The 20,312-nt window shown below is 38.4% G+C and overlaps 1 protein-coding gene across 1 annotated transcript in view; it reads left to right on the forward strand.

Annotated features, from left to right (window-relative positions):
* The window catches only part of MSH3 (mutS homolog 3), a 178,041-nt gene that overhangs the window by 57,503 nt on the left and 100,226 nt on the right, over positions 1-20,312 (forward strand). The window contains exons 11-12 of the mRNA XM_044916772.1: positions 4,423-4,507; positions 7,327-7,436. Of these exons, the coding sequence (XP_044772707.1) occupies positions 4,423-4,507; positions 7,327-7,436 (195 nt within the window). The remainder of the gene's footprint in view (positions 1-4,422; positions 4,508-7,326; positions 7,437-20,312) is intronic.

A 20,312-nucleotide genomic window follows, 5' to 3' on the forward strand; every position in this document is an offset into this window, starting at 1 on the left:
AAAATGAATTCATGCCAGAAAGATGCCCACAAATGAAATGAAAACTATAACCTACTACTTCAAAATGAGCCAAAAGACATTAAGAAAATGATGCTGGGGATGAAAGAACAAATGAGAATGAGAAATAGGAAAGCTATGGAATGAGATGATAGGATCGAAGAATGAACTGCGTATTCAAGAAAAAGATCAATTTAGGAGTGAAGAGTAAACTAGAAGGAATACTAAAGTGAATAAACATAGCACATATACTTGAAGAGAACTAGAATTAAAAAGAGAGATGTGCAAAAAAAAAAAAAAAGGTTAACACAGCAGACCTGATGAGACAGCCATCCTTAGAAAGATCTACCTGCAAGCTTGACCCTTAACTGGCATCTGGGAAAGTTTCCAGCATTTTCTGATAAGAATGGCTCACTCTCCCCAAACTTTGCAGAGAACATGGTTTATACTAACTACTTGCTTGTTTCTGGGAGCTGGAATTTTTGTACATGTAAGGAAGAAGATGCCTGTGTGACCAGCTTCCAGTATAAACCCTAGGTGCTGAGTCTCTAATGTGCTTCTCTGGTGGACATTTCACACATGTAATCACAACTCACAGCTGGGGAAATTGAGCACACCCTGTGTGACTCCATCAGGAAAGGCCTCTTGGAAGCTTGCCCTTTGTTTCCTCCAGATTTTACCTTCTGTATCTTTTCCCTTTTCTGGTTTTGCTTTGTATCCTTTCACTGTTATAAATCATAGCTGTGAGTACAGCTATATTCAGAGTCCTTTGTATCCTCCTGGAGAATCAGAGGACTCATTATATACCTTTCTTATTCTTTTCCTCTCTAATATGCTTCTTGGCAGCTTTTAGGAATGTAAAGGAGGTCATTTTGTTTAGTTACAAATCAATTAGAAGTGAATCTACAATAAAACAAGTTTTATAATATATAATTTGTAATTCATAAGTTAAATTAACCCTGAAAAGGTTCAAGAAATGGTGAATGTCTGAATTCTGAAAACTGTACATAGAGAACTATTTTCTACTATAGATTCCATATGAAACATAGTAGTTTGGTGGGGTTTTTTTGTCTGTTTCAATTTTCAAATTATATTTAAATAGGGTCTTTGTAAGGGGTTGGTCTTTCAGGTAAGATCTGCACCTTTAACTGCCTCTATCTAAATCAGAAAGATTGGTCTTCATTTTTTAAAAAAAACTAGGGTAGGAATGATATAGAATCTTAAATTTTGCTGGCAAGTTTTCAGCAATGACATTTTTCTCCCATTATAAAACTTGAGGGGGAAAAAAAAAGCGTCCTTTGTACTTCTGTTGTCTGAAATATTAATGAAGTATTTTCCCATGTTACTTGTAGGATTTTTATCCAGGTTCACACAGCATGAGTTCTAGCCAGGCATTGTTTATGAGGTTCATTTCAAAGCATATAAAATTTGGCTTTTTCCAGAAGGATAAATAATTTAGAATTGCTTGAGTATTTCAGATCAGTGATCATATACTGTTGAATTCCTGAGGATGCTGGCAGATAGAACCCTGAGTTCAAAAAACCATATAATTCCTCATGGAAATAGGCACTGACAGAAGGAAATTTCTTTCGTATTTGGGAAGAAGAGTCCCAACTCCAGAATACATTATCAACCAAGCATAGGGGAAACCCAAAAGCATATTTAGTTCTTGGGGCACCTGGGTGACTCAATCGGTTAATAAGCATCTGCCTTCGGCTCAGCCATGGTCCCAGGGTCCTGGGATCGAGCCCCGAGTTGGGCTCCCTGCTCAGTGCGGAGACTGCTTCTCCCTCTCCCTCTGCTACTCCCCCCTGCTTGTGCTCTCTTGCTTTCTCTGTCAAATTAATAAATAAAATCTTTAAAAAAAAAAAAGCATATTTAGTTCTTATGTTGCTTGATAATTATTGTTCCATAGGAATCATTCCAATTTAATATTGCCCAGTGGTTGATCTTTTTTATTAAAATCAATGCAGATGTTAGTTTTAAATAAACTCTTTGCTTCTCATGGTGTCTACTTTGAGATCTAGGGGACTTGTTCAATAAGGGAAAAACCTAAACAAAATAAAAACTATGCACAATTTATTAATACTGCTAATTAATAAAGGAACCTGTATTTTTTCTCTAAAGGTCTAGTTTTGTGAGCTAACTGAAGACAATTTCGTTCTTCAGTTTATTGGATTCTTTTTGGTATTGTAGATATCCAGTAAAAATATAGGTGAGGGCTCTAAGACTCCTCCCCCAGTGCTCTCTATACTAGGTTGTGTGTTAGTCCAAACCAAATTCTGCCACACATACACTTCTTAGCAAGCAGACACAAAAGCAGTCCTGTTAACTTTTCTGTAAGCTCCATGAAATTCTGATTTTTATTTATTTATTTTTTTAGTGTTCTGATAGCGCCTTGTTTCAGAGGTTCATTTGAGGCATAGTAGGAGCACTTTTAGTTAAGAGTTAGGTGACAAAACTCTCAACTAATTGCTGGAGCAAAGATGCTTTCAGAAACCTAAACCTAAGACCCCATTCTTCAGCGTATGGACTGTTGGGTTTACTAGTTCTTGTGAGGGTAAAGCCAATTGAACAGTATTTCTGGATAGTCCACAGATCTTAAATGGCATTTATTTATGTTACAGTTCTGCTCTTCATGGAAGATGAAGACAGCTAACTGAGATGTTTTTAGAACAGGCTGTGGGATTATGGGTTCTTGATTAGTCTTTCTCTCAGACCACATGAGCATCCCTGTAGAGTCCGTGTTTGATTAACATACTCATGTGTTAATCACTGCTAGGGTGTAGGTTCAACCTAACTGTCAGGAACAGGGCAAGACTTCTACCTCAACACTTGGGAACTGGCTGGATGTCAGCTCGAGTCCAGGCTATCAACTCTTCCAATTTGGATCTTTGACCATAAAAGTGCGTGAACACCTGTCAGTTACACAGCAAATCACTGCCTAATTATTTCTTCCTGGAGAGAACGTTTTACATTTTATTCTTGTCCCTGGGTGTTTTATGGACATCTCTGGGTTTTAGGACTCAAAGGAAACCAACCAACCCACCCGAGCTGGCTCCCCCGTAGGAAGATGGCAGACGTTTGTTGAGCATCTGTCTTCTGCTAGGCTCAGCAGGTGGCTGCAAAATGTATGACATAAATAACTCTTGCCTTCAAGGAACTTTGATCTATTTATGAGGATAACAGAAGAACATGAAATTGCTGTAATACAAAGCCAATTAAGTTAACTGCTATAAGAAGGAGTGAAAGAGCTACACACACCTGCTGTCAATCAGTGTTGGAGTTGCTCCTCTCTAAAAATCATTAACAAGTTATCATGGAAGCCTGTCAGAGAAATCATGCTGCTAAAGGACAGTTCTTACTAGGCAATATTCCTAACATGCAGGAAGGTTATTTTTTTTTTCAGGGCTTTGGAGCATTAGTTGGGGGAGTCATCTAGAAGTGAAAGCATCTCTCAGTGAGCATTGGCTCTGATTTTAGGCTCTAGACTCCTGGATGAAGCCTTGTTTCCATAACTGGCTTGGGAACCTGGATTATATTTAGATCTTACCACAGCCACGTGAGAAGTATAGTAGTTTATAATGCAAACATTCATGCTTTTCCTCCAAATAGTTCAGTGGCTTGCCATTATTTTTCTTGCCTTTAAAAATAAGCTATAAAATCTGTAAGTGCTGTTGATGGAAACATAAAGGAAATTGAATTACTGTATTATTAATGCATTGACTAATACACTTTTTAACACAAAAGATTGCTGAGGACAGAATTGGAATTGTGTATACACTTATTAATCATCACAGCTCAGTACTCAAGTCTGAAATTTATTGATCTTTAATCTCATTTGGGATAGTTTTAGGGACAGAGAGAGACTGTGAATTCTTTGAGCTTAAGGAAATAATTTTTGCTACTTTTTAAGTTCTATACTCCACTAAAATGTTAGCTCCATTAATGTGTGTTAATTATAGAGTAAATACCATTTGTTGTACATATCAGAATGTTGATTAAAAGCTGTTTAAAGGGTTTATCAAGATGATCTCATGCTAAAGAATAAGGAGGACATTTTAAAATATCTTGACATATTTTTCTAGCTAATTGCATAGCTTTTCCTGAAGATACCACCACATGCTCTGCTGATGATAAAAGGCTATGTTTGGTTCTATTCCTGGAAATGTAAAAAAGAGATGTTGGTACCATTTACCTCCTTGTGCTTGTTTATGGTGTGAGACAACTATCTTTTTGCATCAGTCTCTTTAATGGCACCAGCATCAGTGGAAAACAGTATCCCAGTGAATACTTGTTTTGCTCCTTTTGGTTTGATTTTCTATCAAAGAACTCATTTTGTCATAATGGTATTGGAATATTTAGTTTAGTTTTTAAAATTTCTTTATGCACTTATATCATGGCTCATATTTCATTCTTTAACAGGAATTTCAAACAGTTGTCTGGTGAAACGGAATTTATGACAATTAATGGAACAACATTAAGGAATCTTGAAATCCTACAGAATCAGGTGAGGTAAACATAAAGGCTAATTGATTCAAAATGAGTTTGAACAAAAATGTGAAATAAGGTGGCAGTGTGTTCTTAAGAGTGAAGGTGAGAACAAGAATATTGTCTTTAACTGATCACTCTGCCCATCATCTATCTGTTAATTGATAACTGCAGGACCCCTTTTTTTTTTTTTTTTTTTTAAAGATTTTATTTATTTATTTGAGACAGAGAGAATGAGATACAGAGAGCATGAGAGGGAGGAGGGTCAGAGGGAGAAGCAGACTCCCTGCCGAGCAGGGAGCCCGATGCGGGACTCGATCCAGGGACTCCAGGATCATGACCTGAGCCGAAGGCAGTCGCTTAACCAACTGAGCCACCCAGGCGCCCCCAGGACCCCTTTTTTTGAGAATCAAATATATGAAATACTTTCCTGGGGGTTACTTTGGGAGCTGTAGAGCTGTCCTTCTTAATTATTGAAGTGACATTCCCATCCTGATAATCTCTGTATCAAATATTTGTTTGGAAAGGCATCATCTTTGAAAATTAATGTAAAGTGGATTTTTTGTCTGTTTGATTATATTTTTTCTACATACCTTTTTCACTGAAATGTCTTCAGTCTTATTATCCAGTATAAAACAAGTTACTGTGATATTCAATTAGATTATAAGATGCATAAATTTCATTTCACAAACTTCCATCATTATTTGCCCTTTATTGATGAATTAGGAAGATAATGGAGACATTAAATTGATTGCTTTCATTTATTAAATTATCACTTAGAAATAAGATTTTATATAATGTTCATAACATAAAGCCATAGAAATAAAAAGCAATTCCAGATCATTTGAGTAAGTAGTTGAAAAGCTGAACCGTCTGAGTTAAATGGTTTAAAGCTCTTCAGAAATATTTATTACTGTTGTAAATTAAAGTAAATGCTGAATTTATTCTCCTGACTCCTACATTTGTATATTACTAACTAGTTTCTCTCATTTAGATTCTCCCTTTTCCAGGCTATCCTTGTATGCTAGAGTCAACCTTACTTTAATTTCATAACATTTTGATCTTGTCATTACATTATCCGGAGATTGAGAATTTTTCCCGCATATCTTTCTCACCAACTCTGTATACATTGCCCGATAGGAAATGAGTAGTAGGAGGAAAAGAACATTTCTTGGATGAAGAAGAGCTCATAATCAGACTCTGAAGACATAGCCCTGGCCTTCCTAGCTTTCTTTATTCTGCCACTTCTTCCCTGTTCAAACCCTACTGCTGTGGAGTCAGTTCTGAAAATAAATTCCTAAGGCAAAAATACCTTTAAAAGCTCTTTCATTATCAGGACTTGGGCCATTATAGAAACAGAAGCTAAGAATTCACAGCTTTGGCTTGTCTTTGCCCTTGAACTTTGGCCTCTGTTACCATGGAGCAATGGAAAGGGGTAATGAGGAGGGAGCTGGGTATCAGGGAGAGCAATTGAATAACTGTTTCTCTCCCACCCTTCCCTCTCTTGTCTGAGCCTGGTCCTTCAGTGATGCAGGAAATAATTGGAAAATTATTCCCACCCACTTTCCTCTTCCTGGGACCCTTTACTGTACTCAGGCGAGTAGGGCGTGTGTTTTGGAAGAAATGGTGCTGGTTTTGATGTGGACTGCCCTCGTCAGTCAGCTCATCCTCAGGGGACCCTTCTGTGACCTGTAGCTTCTGTGTGCGCTCTGCTATAAACTCCGAAGGCCTGGCAGCTTTTGTCATGGCTTTTATAGTTAATTTCTGCCAAGTGGCATCATGTGTTGATTATGAGTCATTTCTTTCTTTTTTTTTTTAATATAGAGTAGGAACATATATTTTAACTCTTCTAAAAGATATTTCTCCATGCCTGATGATTTGATATGAAAATCAAACCCATCATACTTTTCCCACCCATCTTTCCACATCAAGGACAATCATAAATTTGTACAACATGAATATTTGCTTCTGAAACAAAAATTACAAATGAAAGTGATAACAAAAGTACACAAATCAATTTCTCCCATACTTGGATATAAGATATGATCCTCAAGGAGGGACCATATCTTAATACACCTTTGCCAGTCATACAATTGAGTACATAGGAGTATTCTGGAAGTACTTGCTTAATGACTTGAAGGAAAAGAAAAGAAGTTAAAAAAAAAATTTAAGTGAAAGCAATTTTATATTCCAAATAAGATTTAAACCTGTTGACTTTTTGTAATACAATGAGACCTTGGTTAAAATTAACTATCATCTCTAGTTAATTTTTTTTTAGTCGTTCAACTTTGAAGTAGCAAAGCACGGGTCAATAATTTTTTACTGAGGATTTAATAAAGCAGACTAAAATAAAGTCTTTCCAGGGTGAATTCCTAGAGTGCAGTTTAACTTCAGTTCCATCTCCAGTACCTTCTACTTGTTCAGTGTTTTCATGGGAGCAGCAGTCCTTAGAACTCCGAGGCCGTGGAGGATACTGAATTGCCAAAGGAAATTAAATTATCTTCACTGTACTTCCTAAGGCAGAAAAGTCTGTATTTTTAAGATGTGTAGGACAAACATATATTTTAAAAGATTTCTAAATATTCTTAGTTAACCAAAACCACACACAGACTGTCCTTTTTCTGTGCAAATATCAGTACTTTATATTGTATAGTGTGTTCATATGTACATGCATTCGTCACACATTAAATGAACCGCTGTTATGAGCCATACTTTATGATAGGCATCTGTACCATTTAAAATTGGGGTATATGGAATAATTAAGGCACATGAGCAACTAGCAGTTTTGGTACAAATACAACATCCACTTAATAAAACTTTTCTTCTGGTTTTTCTTAGACTGACATGAAAACCAAAGGAAGTTTACTTTGGGTCTTAGACCATACTAAAACCTCATTTGGGAGACGGAAATTAAAGAAGTGGGTGACCCAGCCACTCCTTAAACTAAGGTAAAGGGAATTCTTTTTTGTGTGTTTAATCTGAAATTACATAAAGTTGTGAAATTAAATGTATGTTAGCCTCCTTAAAACCAAGATTACCATAGTTATAAGAACAGAATTTTAGGGGCACCTGGCTGGCTGAGTCAGAGGAGCAGCAATTCTTGATCTCGGGGTCGTGAGCTCGAGCTTTGTGTTGGGTGTAGATTACTAAAAATAAGTGAACTTTAAAAACAGAATTTTAAATTGGAGAAGATTTTATTTTGTATCTGGCAATACACTGTGTAGTATTGTGAGGATGTTTTCCTTGTCCCCAAGAATGAGTTGGCTTGCAGATTGGAAGACATGGGGTGTGTCCAGGGAAAGTGAGTTATCCATTTAGTTCGGGTCATCCGCAGCATAAGAGAGTAGGGAGGAGGGGGTTGAAGAGCTGGGGCACTGCCTTTCGGAGAGGGCTTTGAAGGCTAACCTGAGTTGGTAGCCAGGGAAAGTTAATCCAGTGATTCTGAGCATGGGAGTGCTAGGATCAGAGCTGGGCTTGTATGTGGGAGGGGACAGAGTGGTGGTGGGGTGGGCAAGTTAGCAAGTTCATGGCGAGGTCCTGAGGAACAGTAGGGATCTGAAAGAAGGGTCAGGTGTGAGATGTTTGGGGAAGTAAATGAGTAAACCAGGAGCGCCTTCAGGGAAGGTAGCTGAATCTAGTGCCTAAAACGCAGCTTTTTCCAAGCTTGTCCGCCCCTTGCAGTCCTTGGGAGGCTTCGCAGAGACTGATGCCTATGTCTAAACCCCCCGGAGAGTGTGATTTAATCGGTCTCCAGTGTGGCCTGGGAGTTGGAGTTCTTGAATGCTCCCCAGATGATTCTGATATGCAGATAAATTTGGAGACTCTGACCTGTCACTTAGTAGGAGCCCCATTAATGTTTACCGAATGAATGAAGGCTGTTATTTATTGCATTTTTACTATGTACCACTCTTTAATACTCAGAAGCATCCTCTGAGGTAGGTCCTTGAGATGAGTAAACAGATTCAGAGCTTCAGTTAACTTGCTCAGTGTTTCACAGATGGTAGAGGCCAGATTTAAAAACAGCATTGACTCCAGAGCTGAGCAGGCACTTAACCATTCTGAACCGTTTCCTAAAGAGACCAGAGAGTGTGGTGTTAGATGTGTTAGAGGTGTTAGAACTACTGTGCGTCAGCTCTGTCAACTGAGTGAGTCAGTCCACCAAGTCCTTGGGTCTCATGTCCTGTCCCATGTGTCTGCCTCCCCATGCCATGTTCTCACCTTTGAATTGGTAAACTGCCTCCTCATAGGGTTGCCCTAAGGAATAAGATGAGACAGGAATCCTAACTACCACTTTTGAGCTCTTTATTACATGGCAAGCCCCGTACTGGGGGCCTTATGTACCTTGTAGCTTTTGAACTACACAAGAGCCTCACTCTTGGCTGCTTATTATGCTGAGTTTAGTAAATAGTCATCTTCAGCAAAGGATAGCACATGTTGTTAGTGCGAGTAATAAGCTTAACACACTGTTATGATGATGATCATTACCAAATCACTTCAAGATTTACCGGGTCACTCCAGTTTTTCTTCTTGACCATAAAGACCTTCGGACAGGGGAAACTGACAAGAAGACATTCTGGAAATGGAAGCACAGTTGATCCTTGAACAACTCGGGTTTGAACTGTGCAGGTCCACTTATGTGCACATTTTTTCTGATACAGTACAGCACTGTAAATGTATTTCCTTATGATTTTCTTAACCTTCTCTTTCCTGTAGTTTACTTTGTTATGAGAATACAGTATATGATACATATATAAAATATGTGTTAATTGGCTATGTTATCAGTTAGGCTTCTAATCAGCAGTAGGCTATTAGTAGTTAAGTTTTGGGGGAGTTAAAAGATATACTCAGATTTTTGACTGTGGTGGGGGAACAGCACCCCTAATCCCCACATTGTTCAGTGGTCAACTGTGTCTCCTTGGTTCAGTACTGAAATGAGCTAAGAATGCCTTGGGGAGCAAAAGCAGACAAGATGGCTTTCTGCAGAAAGTGTGGAAAGACATCTACCTAAGCATCCATAGGACTTCTTATATTCTTATTTGCTTGGTTGAAATATTCAGCAGAAACAGAGTCAGTAGCAGACTTTTTCATGTAAATTAAAATTTTTATTTCTATTCTTAAAAATTTGTTTTCTATAACTAGGATTAATTTGAGATAAATTCAGTAGACCATATTGTATGCTCTGTAGGAGCTGAATCATGTATCTCTTGGGATTGTACTTTCCCAGGAAGGCTGAAAGAAAATATGCCATGTGTTGAACAGTGATGCTTTCCAAGTATGAACTCTAGACGGGCCCAACACCTATATAGCTGAAAACAAACACACAAAACTTTTTCCTTTGTGCCTTTAATTTTAGGTCATAATTTCAAAACTTTTATCTTTCTAATTTACTAAAATTCATTTCAAAAAGAATTTGTTAAATCTTAATGGCACTTGCAACCTATTCCAAATAGCTAGAGGAAATCGTCAGCTGAGTAGTCATTGGTTCAGGTGTATATTTATTATTGTTGTTCGTGCTAACATGGGGGTCATGCAAATCACAGATCTCATCAGTGTGGTTATCCAGGCTAATACACTCTTTCTAATGTTGTCAGCCAAAAGTTCGTTTAGAGTCTGGTTTTCTTTTATAGGGAGTCATAGAACAAAAAATGGGTGACAAGGGTATTAAGCAAGATATGGTAGGTTTCCCAAAGTTCTCCAAGAGCCTATTATTTGTCAGTTATCCATGAATTTTCTTAAATCCCTAAAGATCCTCTTTATATTTTTAGCTCATTTTAGTTCCTGGGGCAATCACACAGTTCATATATCCAGGACCAACTGTTTTAAGTTTCAGAGGATTTTCCACTCCCATCACCTTTTTTTGTATAAAATAGTCTCTTCAGTGTAGAATTTTACTAGTGACTTTTAGAAAATATAAATAGCTTTTATCCTATATTTACTGACTGATTCAAAGAATTTACTTAGATTATTGAGACTGGATTTTACTTTATTGAAACCAAATTCACTTCCCTCCCCCTTTCATTTATTTTTTTTGAGAGGCTGAAAGCCATTTTATTTTTTACAATTTCTTAATTCAGGTATAATTAACATACAGTGTTATATTAGTTTCACACATCCAATGTCGTGATTCAGCAATTCTATACATTACTCAGTGCCCATCAGGATAAATGTACTCTTTATCCCTTTTACCTATTTTACCCATCTTCCCACCCACCTCTCTTCTGGCAACTACCAGTTTGTTCTCTGTATTTAAGAGTTTGTTTTTTTAATAAATAGGTTATGTGTTGTGACCTGTGCTTTTTGACTTTTTTTTTTTTAGTTTTTTTTTTTTATTCTTCTGTTAATCCCCATACATTACATCATTAGTTTTAGATGAAGTGTTCCATCATTCATTGTTTGTGCATAACACCCAGTGCTCCATGCAGAATGTGTCCTCCTCAATACCCACCACCAGGCTAGCCCATCCCCCCACCCCCCTCCCCTCTAGAACCCTCAGTTTTTTTTTCAGAGTCCGTAGCCTCTCATGATTCGTCTACCCCTCCGATTTCCCCCGCTTCATTCTTACCCTCCCGCTACCTCCTTCTTCTTCTTTTTTTTTTCTTAACATATATTGCATTATTTGTTTCAGAGGTACAGATCTGAGATTCAACAGTCTTGCACAATTCACAGCGCTTACCAGAGCACATACCCTCCCCAGTGTCTATCACCCAGTCACCCCATCCCTCCCACCCCACCCCCCACTCCAGCAACCCTCAGTTTGTTTCCTGCAATTAAGAATTCCTCATATCAGTGAGAGTGACCTGTGCTTTTTATCAGTTCTCTAAGTTTAGGCAAGAAGATTCTTCAGTGTAGTTCTTTGGCTGCTTCTTATATATGAATGTCACATTGGCAAGTCATTCGTCCTAAGACCTTTTAAAATTAAATTATATTGAATTCATTTTTTGAGGTTCTGTCTTTGAATTCCTTCTGCTTCTTTGAGTTGATATGATCTTGTCAATTTTATATATAAACACCATATGTAGTTTGTTGGTTTTGTCAAAAAGCCTTAAAATACAAATTCTCCTTGTTAATATTGAAAGAAATGGGAAAAAGAAAACTTTGAGAAGTATGGGATGCATCTCTAAAATACTGTTTTAGGCAAAATCCTAATTTCCAAGGCAGATTTGTTCATCTTGGAAGAAGGAGTCAAGATTTGGTAGCTTACTCTGTGTTTTAAAATATTAAACAAAAATAAGTTGTGGATTTCCTTTGTGGGTAACTCTTCTGCCTCACCTTAAATGTGGATGGTCCCCAGGGCTCTCTCCTGGGATCTCTTCTCACTTTCAGCACTACTTAGGATCTTTTCTGGGGCCGTGGTTTCTGTAGCTCCTGTGCTGATGACTTCATCCCATTATCTCCAGCAGCTCCATGTTCACACATCTGCCAGAACATCTCTGCCTCAGAAAATACTCGGTTTGAATGCTGAATGAAACAGATTGGAAACAAAGCATTTCCTTTAGTGAGATAGTGACTTGTAAATGAAGATGTGTGTGTGTGTGTGTGTGTGTGTGTGTGTGTGTGCGCGCGCGCGCCACAGGTGCACGTATATGTGTACACACATACAGAGCAGGGTATTATTATTATTTTTTTTTTTTAAAAGATTTTATTTATTTGACAGAGAGAGACACAGCAAGAAAGGGAACACAAGCAGGGGGAGTGGGAGAGGGAGAAGCAGGCCTCCCGCGGAGCAGGGAGCCCGATGCGGGGCTCGATCCCAGGACCCTGGGATCATGACCTGAGCTGAAGGCAGACGCTTAATGACTGAGCCACCCAGGCGCCCCTAGAGCAGGGTATTATTAACCACAAGGCAGAATCTGAGAAATCAGTCCTTTCCCTTCTAGGATGGATGATTTTGTTAAGCAGTGAAAACACTGGATTTCTGGCAAGAGGTAGTATTATATCATCTTGCCTTTTTGTAAAATCACTTTTTATGAAAGGCAGTCAGATGAAAGCCTTTTCATGAAAGGTTTTTTTATTTATTGAGGGAATCTCTGTGCCTCTGGTCTCGCCCTTCTCTGTTTCTGCTCTGCACTACCAATTGATTACTTTAACAAAAATGTATATCTGATTATGTTGTTCCCTACAGTTTGCAGTTCTCACAACACGCTGAGGTGTCATTTATTTCTGGATCTTTGTACAGTCTGTTTCCTTTGTCTAAAGTGGAAACTTGTACTCATTCTGTTTCCATTTTAGTGTGCTGCCTGCTTCTTCACAGTCTTCTTTGCTATCTGCTCATCCTCTGGATATCTTTTAAATGTCAGTGTTTCAGAGACCTGAACCTTAGGAGCCGAGCTTTCTTCCTTCCCAAACCTCCCCTCACTGCCTGTTCTCTTCTCACTGTCTCCTACCGATATCCCTGTGAACATACCTGTTCCCTTCACTGTACATATCAAAGTGTCAGTGACTCCCAAATTTGTATCTCAGGTCTTTACTCTCTCCTATTCCCCAGGATTATATATTCAGCTTTGATTCGTAAACACATAGATGTATCACAGACATCTCAAACTTCACGTATTCAACCCTGTTCCTCCTTCTGGTGTCCCCATTCCAGGAACCAGCACTTCACCGAACAAGTTGCTTAGACCAGAAACCTGGAAGTTATCCTGGACATTTCCTATTTGACAACCATGTCCTGTCTAATACTAAGGCCTGTTGCCTTTAGCTCTAAAATATATTCAGAGTCTGTGCATGTCTTGCCATCTCCACTGCCATCACCCTGGTCTAAACTACATTAGTTCTTACTTGGACAGCTGCAGTATCCTCCTAACTCATCTCTTTTTCAAGATAAAGACTGTATTATGCCACTCCCCTCCCTTAAACTCTTCATTGGCTTCTGCTTCACATGAAGTTAAAATTCTTTCTCATGACTCTTCTGTCTGACTCTCCCCTGCATTCATGCATTCATCATCTTCCAGTCACTCTGGGCTTTCTTTGGTTCCTGAGCAACCCAAAGCTTTTACTCATCTTGTGGTCTTCGCATTTGCTGGGCTCTCTACCTAGAATGTTCTTCTTCACATGCTGACTCCTCTTTTAAGTCTCACCTTTAAAGTATCACTTCTTTAGAGAGATTTTCTCTGACTGCCTAATCTAAATTATGTTCCTTATATCATTCTTCATTAGCATATAGGATTTATCATGATTGATATTTGTTTTTTCTGTTTATTTAATATTTCTCACTAAATTGTATTTCATTTATAACAAGCATTCAATAAGTATTTATTGAATGAATTATTAAAATGATGTCATTCAGGACCTAACTCAGCTATCTCTTTGAGAAGTTGTCCTTTTTCTCCTTTCTTCCTCTGTAGAAAGTTAACTCTCCTCAATTTTGTTCAGCCTCTTACCCCTCCATCACCAACCCACACAGATTGAATTGGGGGCTCATAGTACTTTGAATATAATAGATGGTCAAGAAATTATGAACAAATGAATCCATTTGAAAATCTTAGGGTTCCAAGTGGTCTTTGGCACACCTCTGTAAGAGAAGTTTATTTTTCTAAGAAAAACTCCTTGATTTTAAAAGCACCTTAGAAACAGTTTTCCTTCATGTGATTCCTTATTTTAGTGGAACAGTTGCTTGGTCAGGAATGAAAACATTAACACTTGAAGTGGAAGAGATGGTTTGGTAGTATCTTGCTTTCTTGTCAACTCTTAGTGGAATTAGTAGTAAATAGAAGTTCCTTGGTGTAAGTCATGGGACTTAGTAAAGGAAGCCAGGTTGGGGGATGGGATGGGGTCATCTTCCCACCTGAGGCATAGCTGGTTTTAAATATCGTGTAAAAGGTCTAACTCACAACTCTGAACACATCTGAATTGGAATTTTTTTGCTTAGAATTATTTGGATGCACTGTGATTTTCCTATGACTCCTTAAGGCCATGCCTGTATAATTTGAATTCCATAATGGGTGAATTAGATAGTGTATTAGTTTGCTGGGAGTAAAAAAGTATCACAAACTGGATAGCTTAAACAACACACATTTGTCTCACAGTTCTTTCTGAGTTCTCAGAGGAGAAGCTGTTCCATGCCTCGCTCCTAGCTTCTAGTGGTTTGCTGGCAATCTTTGGTATCACTTGGCTGGTAGTTGCATCTCTTTTCTGTCTGCTTTCACATTCACATGGTGTTCTTCCTGTGTGCATATCTGTTCACATGACGTTCTTTCAATGAGGATGTATCCTATTGGATTGGGGGCCTCCCATATTCCAGTATGACCTCGTCTTAACTAACCCTCGTTCCAACTAAGGTCAAATTCTGAGGCACAGGGGATTAGTCTTCAACATGTATTTTTTTGTTGATACAATTCTACCCCTAACAGGGAGGCTCAATAATTTCATCTTTCTTCCTTTTGGCACAAGCGGATTGAATATATTCATCTCTTGGATGGAAACAAGTGTTTTGATTATCATTTAAATGTATTACACATTTATTCAACATCTGAAGTGATGTTATAAAGAACCATTGAATTTTGTAAGTTGCAAACATTCTGCAATTTTGTGCCTGAAGTACAGTACTCTGAAAAATCATCCATCGGTCTTTGAAAAACATTCTGGTCTGTATCTGTCCAGGTGAAGGTATTTTACAAATGTTAGGTTGATTTTTAAGGATCAGAAAAAGACATTTGTATGTGGGAAAAAAAGAGTAAGGGAAATGTTTGGGTAGAAAGGAGCAGAGGTCCACATCTAAGGGTTGAGGAGAGACAAGTAGCCATGGTGGGAAGGGAGAGGGCTGAGGGCTAAGCGGTAAGATGTGTTACTCTGTAAGTGGGTCCTGTGTGGGAGTGGAGAGAAAAAGGCAGCACAGAAAACTGATGTCTGACTGTGCTGCATTTTTTGAGTCTGTAATATGTCTATTAATTCTTCCAGCTATCCTCAGAGATAGTTATTACTTCATTTTATAGACGTGGAATACTGAGACTCGGGTTAATTATCCAAGATCATCCAGCTTGCACATAGGGCCCATCTAGAAGCACACTTGGGAGTTATTGGGACTTGACCTCTAGTTCTGCTTCCCTCACCCAGTTGTGTCACTTTGTACAAGTTATGAATTTTGATACACCCTCTGTTTCTTTATCTGTAAAGTGGGAACTATAATACCTAGCTCACAGGGTTGTTGTGAGGACCAGATGAGACAGGATATATAAAGAGTTGTTCTGGTTGCTAGCATCCGTTATGTGGTTCAGGAAAATAGCTGTGGTCTTTATAATTGGTTATAATTTATAACCAAAAAACTGGAAGCAACCTAGTTATTAATAGGGGAGTAGAAAAATAAATTGTTATCTAGTCTTAGTTAGGATATGATAACAGCAGTTAAAATGAAGACAGTGGTCAGATGACCCAGCTGGAGGCTTCCCGTGATGACAGGGCAGAGGCTGGGTGCCACTGTCAGGTGTCCCATATCTGTCTGGTCAGGTCTCCTGAATCTAGTACTTGCCTGTGTTGTATCTTTTGCCTGTAGCTGCAGTCGGTATTGTGAGGAGAATTTGCAAGGAACACTGGTGAGTAGATAGTGTCTTTGTCAGTCCCCTCTAAGAATGATGCAACCATCAGCAATTGAGCTCTGTCATTTTGTGTGGTCGGGCTTGGATCACAACCTTTCTCATTTATTTAATGCTCTAAACCTGACTATGTCGTGGGACCTTAGGAAGCTCAGTCTCATATTCTGATTGACTAAGGACAGGTTAACATGTTTGTTAATACTAAAGGTGTAGTACATTGGTTGGAGAAACTAACTGCTTAACAACAACAACAAAAATACCACACAGTTGGACAGCTCTAACAGTGGAAATTGATCTCTTCTTTATCTTCTTTGCATAAACAATCCATGGTCTTGCCATATTGAAGGTGGGCTGGAACTCATCACATAGGCATTTAGGAACTCCACAGGCTCTTCAGTCTTAAACCTGTGATTTCTGAGGTCAGCCTGGGCAGTGACATCCAGCCAGAGGAAGGGGACAGAGCATGGAGGACATATTTTTGGTTCACCAGGTCTTGTAGTGGCAAATATCATTTCTGCTCACACGTCACTGACTAGAAATCATTCTGATGGTCTCACTTAACTGCAAGGGAGGTTAACAAATGTTTGTCAAGGACGAAAAAGACATATTTAATGAATACCTAGCAGTCTATTGCCAGAGATGGGCTATTTTTCCTTTAACTTTGTATTGTTGTTCAACTGTGTTGTACTTTTTTTTTTTTTACACATTTAAATGATGAACTTATTTAAATTTCTGAATAGGCAGTACCTTCACATAGTTGCAGAGCTTAAAAATGGAAAAAGAGGATGCCTGGGTGGCTCAGTTGGTTAAGTGTCTGCCTTTGGCTCAGGTCGTGTGATCCTGGTGTCCTGGGATTGTGATCCTGGTGTCTGGTGTCCTGGGTTCGTGATCCCAGCATCCTGGGATTAAGCCTCGCTTTGGGGCTCCCTGCTTAGTGGGGAGTCTGCTTCTCCCTCTCCCTCTGCCCTTCCCCCGCTCGTGTTCTTTCTCTTTCTCAAATAGATAAAATCTTAAAAAAAAAAAGTATATAGATAGTGAAATGTTTGCCTCTCATCCCTGCCCCACATCTGCTCAGTTCCTATTGGATAATCATGGTTGTTACTTTCTTGTGTATCTTTCCAGAGGCTTTCTGTTTTAAAAAGCAAATAAATAAAGATGAATATATAGTCCTCCCTCCCTTTTTACATGGATGGGGCATAATATACACAATACTCTTTGCTTCTTTCCCTTAATAGTATAAGATAGTTACTTTTGTATTATTATGTATAGTAAATTTATGTATAGTAAATTTTGTATTATTCTGTCTCAGTGACAAGACGTTCCTACTCTCAAGGAGTTTCTAATCTAATTTGGTCAAGGTATAATCTAGTGAGGAGGAGATGCAGATAAGATATCTTGTACCTAAGATAAAATTCTTACCTGTTACATGCTGTATAGCTCAGTAGCACAATTAGAGCAAATGAAGAATACTTTTTTAATTCAAATTAGATTTTTAGAAAACTGTTAAAGAGAATTAAGCATGCTAAGGTTATTCTTGGTAATTAAATCACATAAATCATTGAAATTAGCAAAACTGAAAATGGTTGGTATTAGGAAATAGATCCCTGACTATTGATTACATTTTTGTGTAATTTTCTAAAGCACTAAGTACATTCTAGTGATAGTTCTTTCTCTTGAATAATTAAATGACTTTTATTTTGGTAAATTCATGTTTGGAGTATTAACGGTTTATTTCTAATTCATAACTCTGGCCTCAATGACAAAGTAATAAAATGTTATGTATTTCCTCCATTTACCGTTTAATTTATATTAACAAAACTGAATGCCATTTTAAAGTCTCAGGGATTTGTTGTACTGAACTACATTGGGAGGCCCTCTTTATTCTTTGTGGTTTCCCATGTTCCATGAACCTGCCCACACAGTGTTCACCTTTGGTCACTGTGATTTTCCTCAGCCCAGTGAGACACAATACTGCTCATAAATGGGAATGAAGAGCAGTAGGTGGGGCATAGCTGCGAGCGGAGATTGGTTGCTGTTGAGCCCTGCCTCTCTGCCTTTGCTGTGTGAATGTTTGAGCAGAAACTGCTGCTGCCAAGAAAAAAGTGACCCCAAACACCTCTTACCTGAACGTCTGCTCTGACTTAGTGCCTGTGGAAGAACCAGTGTCTCTTGGGATGCTTATACCCAGGAACCTGCCCCTGGCCTCCGCTTCGTTCTGTAGTAATCAGGCTTCCAGGGAAGGCTAAACTGGTTCACGTGACCAGCAGGAAATGGCAGCTTTCCTTTGTGCTGAGGAGGAGATGCACAGGAGAGAGTGAGGAGGAAGAGTTGGAGATCTTTTCCTTCTTGGCTCTTCCAGCTTTATTTTCCTCTCTTTGTGCCTTTACCGGTGGGGATTTTCAGAGTGTATCTCCTCCAAATGCCGTGGGAGGACTTCATTTCCTGTGGCTGTGATGTCATAAAAATCCCTCTATGAAATAACTAGAGATGCTGTATAAAGCATAAGACATTGTTTTCAGACATAGCTGAGTCTCTTAAATAATGATAAAGGGAAAAACTGAGGGAACAGATTAAAGAAGGAGCTGGAAATGGGAGGTGACTGCTGCTGCAGTTGCCCCCCTAGGCCTCTGCAGACGTTGGTAATCAAAAGGATCGGGTTTTAAAAAGCCTTGTGGGAAACTGGAGTGAAGGCTTTGTGTCTAAGTTAGGGACCCTATAGTAATGTGAGACCCTCCAAGGATCATAATCTCATTAAAGAGAGGGAACAAGGAAATACATTTGTCTTGGCCTAGTCTTTACAGAGGGGAAATTTGCCAAGAATTCTCAACCAGAGGCTTACCCTCACTCAGGTTTGCTATTCCAATTTGTACTGTCTGTGTGGCCTGGCAATTTCCAACTTGTGAAAGTTGTTTTGAATGGTCCCATGCCTCAGGGTTCCTAGCAGAAGCAAATGCAAACGCTCCCTGAAGGAATACACTCTCAATCCTGGCCTTCTAGGAATCCCAAAGAGAAAGCTCTACCATAAGCTCACAAACCACAATTACAAAAGATAAGGAAACAAGTAACCATGAATGTGAGTAGAAATTATAAACAGCCGAATTAGAATCCCAAGACCTTCAGATCATGGGATTATGAGGATAAATATCAAAAGTTAAAAGAAGTTAAAGTTAAATACAAAAAAGAACAAAAAATATGAGCACAAAACAAAAATGCCATCAAAGGAGAGAGTAGATTGTTTTTTTAAAAAGAACTACATACAACTTTTAGAAACAGTGGGTGGGTTACACAGGAATAAATGCAGTAACTATAATGCAGGATAATATCTGAAGAAATTACCTGGAGTATACACAGAGAGACAATATGATAAAAAATATAAGAAATTGTAAGACAAAAAGAGAATTAGGTGGTCTAACATAATTCTCATCAGATTTCCAGAGGGAAATTAGAATAGGGAGAGACCAGACAGTGTTCAAAGAGATTGTCCTTTGACAATCCTTTATTAGGATGAGAATTTCTCATATTTCATGAATGATATGAATCCTTAGGTTTAGGAAGCACAGTGGATTCAAAGTGCATTTGCGAACAAATGAGAAATCCACATTTCACTAAATCACCCTGAAACTGTATGACACCACATCAGATGTAAAAATATTACAAAGAGCAGAGAGCAAAGAAAGATCACCTGTCATGCCCTAAAAATTACATAACTGATTTGATTTCTAATTTCCCCACCTGTTCTCTGCTTTATTTGCTTTCTTTCAGTGATTTCTTTTGGATTTATTGAGTTTTTGTTTTTTTGTTTTTCATTTAATCACCCCTTTCCCTGCCCAAAGCTTCGTAGTTTATATGTCTGTTCCTGTTGTCTCTTGTTTCTGTTGATTCTTACTCATCTAGTTGCTTTTTATGCTTGATTATCTTTGTTTACTGATTATATTCTTTGGGAATTTATTTTAAGAATAATGTGAGGGCTAGGATGAAGGTGCCTTCTCTGTTTGTTTGCTTCTGCCAGGTTCTTGGTGGCACAACAATTCTGGGACCATTTTAATTCAAGTGCAGCATTTGGTATGTTTTAGTCCATCCAAATGATGCGAACCTATACTGCAAGTTCATCTTTACTGTGAGGCTAGCTCATTTTTAAGCAAATCTCTTCAGTACTAAAGTGGCTTTGACTGCTGGGTTACTCCTCTGGGTTCCTGTTTTCTTTTAGATTTTGGTGATTTTATTCCTTACCATTTTGTTAGTTCTTTGATACTTTTATGAACATGTTATGTCTCATTTGTCTTTTTAAATTGTCCT

The sequence above is a fragment of the Neomonachus schauinslandi genome, chromosome 7 (genome assembly GCF_002201575.2).
Source record: "Neomonachus schauinslandi chromosome 7, ASM220157v2, whole genome shotgun sequence".
NCBI lineage: Eukaryota > Metazoa > Chordata > Mammalia > Carnivora > Phocidae > Neomonachus > Neomonachus schauinslandi.